Source organism: Triticum dicoccoides, chromosome 3B (assembly GCF_002162155.2).
Source record: "Triticum dicoccoides isolate Atlit2015 ecotype Zavitan chromosome 3B, WEW_v2.0, whole genome shotgun sequence".
NCBI lineage: Eukaryota > Viridiplantae > Streptophyta > Magnoliopsida > Poales > Poaceae > Triticum > Triticum dicoccoides.
In genome coordinates this window covers 395,897,325-395,901,674 of record NC_041385.1, presented here as the reverse complement: position 1 = coordinate 395,901,674, position 4,350 = coordinate 395,897,325, and the positions used below count along the sequence as shown (strand labels likewise).

At 42.0% G+C, this 4,350-nt stretch overlaps 1 protein-coding gene across 4 annotated transcripts in view; it reads right to left on the bottom strand.

Moving 5' to 3' along the window:
* Positions 1–6: 6 nt before the first annotated feature.
* LOC119276182 (protein PIGMENT DEFECTIVE 338, chloroplastic-like) overlaps positions 7–4,350 on the bottom strand; it is a 5,428-nt gene continuing 1,084 nt past the window's right edge. Inside the window, exons 2-8 of one of the 4 annotated variants that reach the window (XM_037557192.1) lie at positions 4,315–4,350; positions 4,138–4,209; positions 3,951–4,031; positions 1,178–1,275; positions 544–669; positions 321–369; positions 7–235 (exon numbers count right to left, since the gene is read on the bottom strand). The exon at positions 4,315–4,350 is cut by the window's right edge and continues 10 nt beyond it. In XM_037557192.1, coding sequence (XP_037413089.1) covers positions 38–235; positions 321–369; positions 544–669; positions 1,178–1,275; positions 3,951–4,031; positions 4,138–4,209; positions 4,315–4,350 — 660 coding nt within the window. In that variant the 3' untranslated portion in view covers positions 7–37. Of the gene's footprint in view, positions 236–320; positions 373–543; positions 670–1,177; positions 1,276–3,950; positions 4,032–4,137; positions 4,210–4,314 lie in introns of all 4 variants that reach the window. The other 3 variants (XM_037557188.1, XM_037557189.1, XM_037557190.1) reach the window with 3 other exon arrangements.

The following is a 4,350-nucleotide window of genomic DNA, read 5'->3' as shown; positions in this document are numbered from 1 at the left end:
TACAATATACAGCGCATGAAATAAACATCAGCTGCAATTATGTTCTATCATTTCCGTCACCAGATTTGGCATGCCTCAGAAATTTGAACCATTTCCAGTTTGCATAAAGTGTCGCTTCATTATCAACCGGAATAGTTTCCTCTGGAAGGTCATAATCTAATTTAGTGTTCCGAGAGACAACTGGAAGCTGCTCCCGGTACCTCTTTGCCATTTCCTCAGCTTCTGAAAACACCTTCTGCATCAGCACAAGATAAATGGCACTAAGAAAAGATACACATGAGAGAACTGTCGAAGAAACATAAAATGTATTTCAGTCTCACCGCTTTATTTGACAGAAATAAACCAGGAGCACTCTCCAGGTCTGCTATGCTGCTAATTAGGTAGCAAAATAAATTTCAGTGTTTTATCATATCTGATGACAAAATCTTGCTAAAAACTACGAACAAAGAATTTTGAAAGCTCATTCCACTACATTGTTTTAAAACTGTTAGTTGGCAGCTGAATAAATCCAGTGCATCGTGTTGTGAGTTGTGACGGTATTACCTGAGTGCAATTTTGTCAGAAACATTTGACTTGATCACCAGAACTTTCAGCTCGTCGTCTACGTTTAGGATGTCGCTTACTGACAAGACACGACCTTGACTAATGTTGGAGATGTGCAGTAATCCACTGCATAAGAGTAGTTCAATACACTATTATTTATTTCCTTCTTAGAAAAAGAAAACAAGACATCATCTTGTTAGCTTATGATTGGCTACACAACATCATGTTTTATCATCTACTTAGTTTTCAGCCATTGTTCCAGGTCCTGTTTCAATCAAAGGCAGGAAAAAACTTCTGCAACTACAGCTGTCTCTCAGAAAAGCTATGACACACGTCAAGGTTTAATATCTAACATGTATCTTCTTAATGCTTAAATATGAGGTATATATGTAACCAATATGCGATAAAATTCAATGTGCCTGTTGTAATCAACTGATCACAACATTTAATCGCTATAAATTTAGACCACTTGAGTTTCATTAATATTTCTTTGCATAAATACTAAATTAGTTAAATTTAAGTGTAACAAAATGAGGAGCAACAATATAAAAAAAGGCAATTCATGCTTAGATTTTCAAATGTAATTGTACATGTAGCAAAACAGGAATCTGCTTTGCAACCATTCAGCTTGTACCTTCTGTTGGTCCCAGTTATCCTAACTTGCGCACCATATGGAAAAATCTTGTGTACATTCCCTTTTAGAAGAGCTCCTTCTTTAAGATATGTCATTTCCTGAAGAATGTGCTCTCGGTATATCAATACTATCATTGTTTGTTTATGTCCAACAATGTTAGATTTAGTAGAGCTCGCAGTGAAATCAAAATGAAATTGCTATGTTTACTTGTGCATCAAAGGCAAGACCAATAACAGGATAATTATATTATAGAATATGTAAATGGAACTCATTTACATTCACAACAGGGCTAATCCCACTGATTTACATAACAGCAGGGCTATTCCCCAATTGGGATAGTTTTCCATCTTCATCCCCATTAGAGCATCTCCAATAGATGATGTAGATGTATAAATAACCGAAATATACATCACTGAGGCCCAAAAACGTCCCTCAATAGATGATATAGATGCAAAAAAAAAAAAACTCAGATTTTACTCAGATGTAAAATGCATCACGAAGTGATGCAAATATACATCACCAGCCGTGCGGCCGAGTAAAACAGCCAGCAGCTGTGCGAACGCCAACTGCCAAAGGAAGCTTCCCGCTGCCTGCCGGCCACCGCCGGACCCCATGGCCGACTCCCCAGACCCTGGGGCCGGTCTGACGCACCTCGCCATGGCCGCCACCACGGCTCCTACCTTTCCCGCCGCCGCCGCCGCCATGCCGCCCCCATCTCACCGCATCGGGGCCGGTGCAAGAGTGGGTGCGCCGCCGACAAAGAAGGCGCCCGCGGCCAAATCTCATGGTGGCATATGTTCCTATAAATTGATGATGCTACTTTTGTTGTTATTTTGTAGAAAATGATTGCCTGAGGTTTGTTCCAAGAAAGAGACAAGAACCGGGACAAGAAGAAGAAAGGAAACCGTTCACTTTCCATCATTGCTACAAAGAGCTCAAGGATGAGGAGAGGTGGAAGAATCGGGAAGCTTTTGAAGCTCCGAGGAAGAAGAGCTTGGTTGTCGATCATGATGATGATGACGATGACAGTGGTGAGGAGAGAAGAAGGAGCCCCACTCCTCACTCGACAGGATGGAAATAAAAAAAGCAAAGGGCTCAAAGGCCGAAGACAATGATCTTAAAGAAGAATTTGATGCCATTGTCATTGCGAGGAAAGAGTATGCCAAGAAAAAAGAAGGTAGAAATTGAAAGATGGAGGAGAGGAGAGAAGCCGAGCGGCGGAGGGCGACGGCCGAGGAGAGGAAGGTGGTGGCCGATGAGCTTAAGACGGTGGAGGAGAAGGCACTAAAGTTTAAGCAAAAAGCGTTTGTCGAGCTTTGTCACGAGAAAATGATCATGAAGACCATGCTCATGAGAAACATGATGGGAGGAGGAATGGGTGGAATGGGAGGTGCCATGGGTGGAACTGGAGAAGGAATGGGTGGAATGGGAGGTGCCAGGGGTGGAATTGGAGGAGGAATGGGTGGAATAGGAGGTGCCATGGGTGGAATGGGAGGAGGAATGGGTGCAACGGGAGGAGGAATGGGTGCAACGGGAGGTGGAATGGGTGGCTACATGAACATGATGGGAGGTGGCATGGGTGGTGCCTTTGGTGGCAACATGGGTGGTGTCTTCGGTGGCAACATGGGTGGTGCCTTTGGTGCAAACATGGGTGGTGCCTTTGGTGGCAACATGGATGGTGGCTATGGTGGCAATATGAGTGGCACGGGAGGTGGCTTCGTTGAAAACATGAGTGGCACGGGAGGTGGCTTCGGTGGAAACATGAGTGGCATGGGAGGTGGCTTCGGTGGCAACATGAGTGGTATGGGAGGTGATTCCGGTGGAGGTGGCGGCATCGATGCATCAACGCATGAGAATGTCAAGAAAGAAGCAATTGATGATGATGATGCCAATGTCCATAATGTGCCAAGTGGCAACGGAGAGGATGGATGCTATGTTTTATCTGATGTTTATGTGCACTTTTAATTGTTGGATCATGAGCTTGATTTGACATGATGCAATTTTGTTTGCTGGATTATGAACTATGTTTGCTATGGAAGTTGAGTTCATGTTGAATTTGGAATACTGTTGATTTTATGTCCATGGGATGATTTTGATTCGAATATATGCGGCTATAGTGCTGCTGCCGCGCGGCCGTTGGCCATTTTTACACCACCTGTTAGAGCGGCACCGCGTGGCTGCTGTATTTTACATCATCTGTTGGAGTTAGGTGTTTTTTGATGATGTAAAAAACACTTTTTGGTGATGTATATTTTACTCCAACCACTTTTTAGTGATATATTTTACATCATCTATAGGAGATGCTCTTAGCCACAAGGTGAGGTTTTTCTCCTGTCCCAACGTAAGAAGCAACAGTATAGCTACCTTGTCTTAAAAAAAAGGTATAGCTACCTTCAAAGTGTTCATAAGTATTGCTGCTACAAAGTCTCAACGCGCAAGAGCAATGCACTACGGAGATGCGACCAAATTTTGGTTGGTGAAATTTGTATTCTTGGCATTTTGGTACTTTTTTGCTACTCCCTCCATCCCAAAATAAGTGTCGCTGTTTTAGTACAAAGTTGTTCTATATCAGCGACACTTATTTTGGGACAGAGGGAGTATAATATGAGATGTTATTATATGGTTGTAATAACATCTTATATTATGACGGAGTAAAACTTATATATCTATAAGAAACTTTGCATAGTTATAAACAAAACAGAGTTTAAAATCCGCATTTCCACAATAATAGCGAAAAACATTCTAGCCTGCGAAGATAAGTCAGTGTACAAACCCATGCTTTCTTCTCGCTAACTATGAGGTCATTAGTTTCTTCGTCTAGCCTTATAATGCACACACATATGCTGCGACTAACCTGTGTTCACAAGCAATGAATTACTTCAATGAGGAATAAGTAAACAAACTTTCAAGCGGTCTAGATAATAACAATGAAACTGGGCACAAAATCGATTATTGCTTACGTTGTTTTTCAAGTCTGTAAACGTACTTATCCTGTCCATGAGCTCAAATTTGGGAAGGAATGCTCTCAGACCCTGTAATGAAGTAAGCAAATCTTACACCTGAACTCAACCATTACAACTCTATATCCACTGATGACTAGAGACGGTAAAAATGAAAGAAAGTAAGTTCTTTATTGCCTCAATTCTTGTGAGCAGTCCTCCAGTATTCCATTC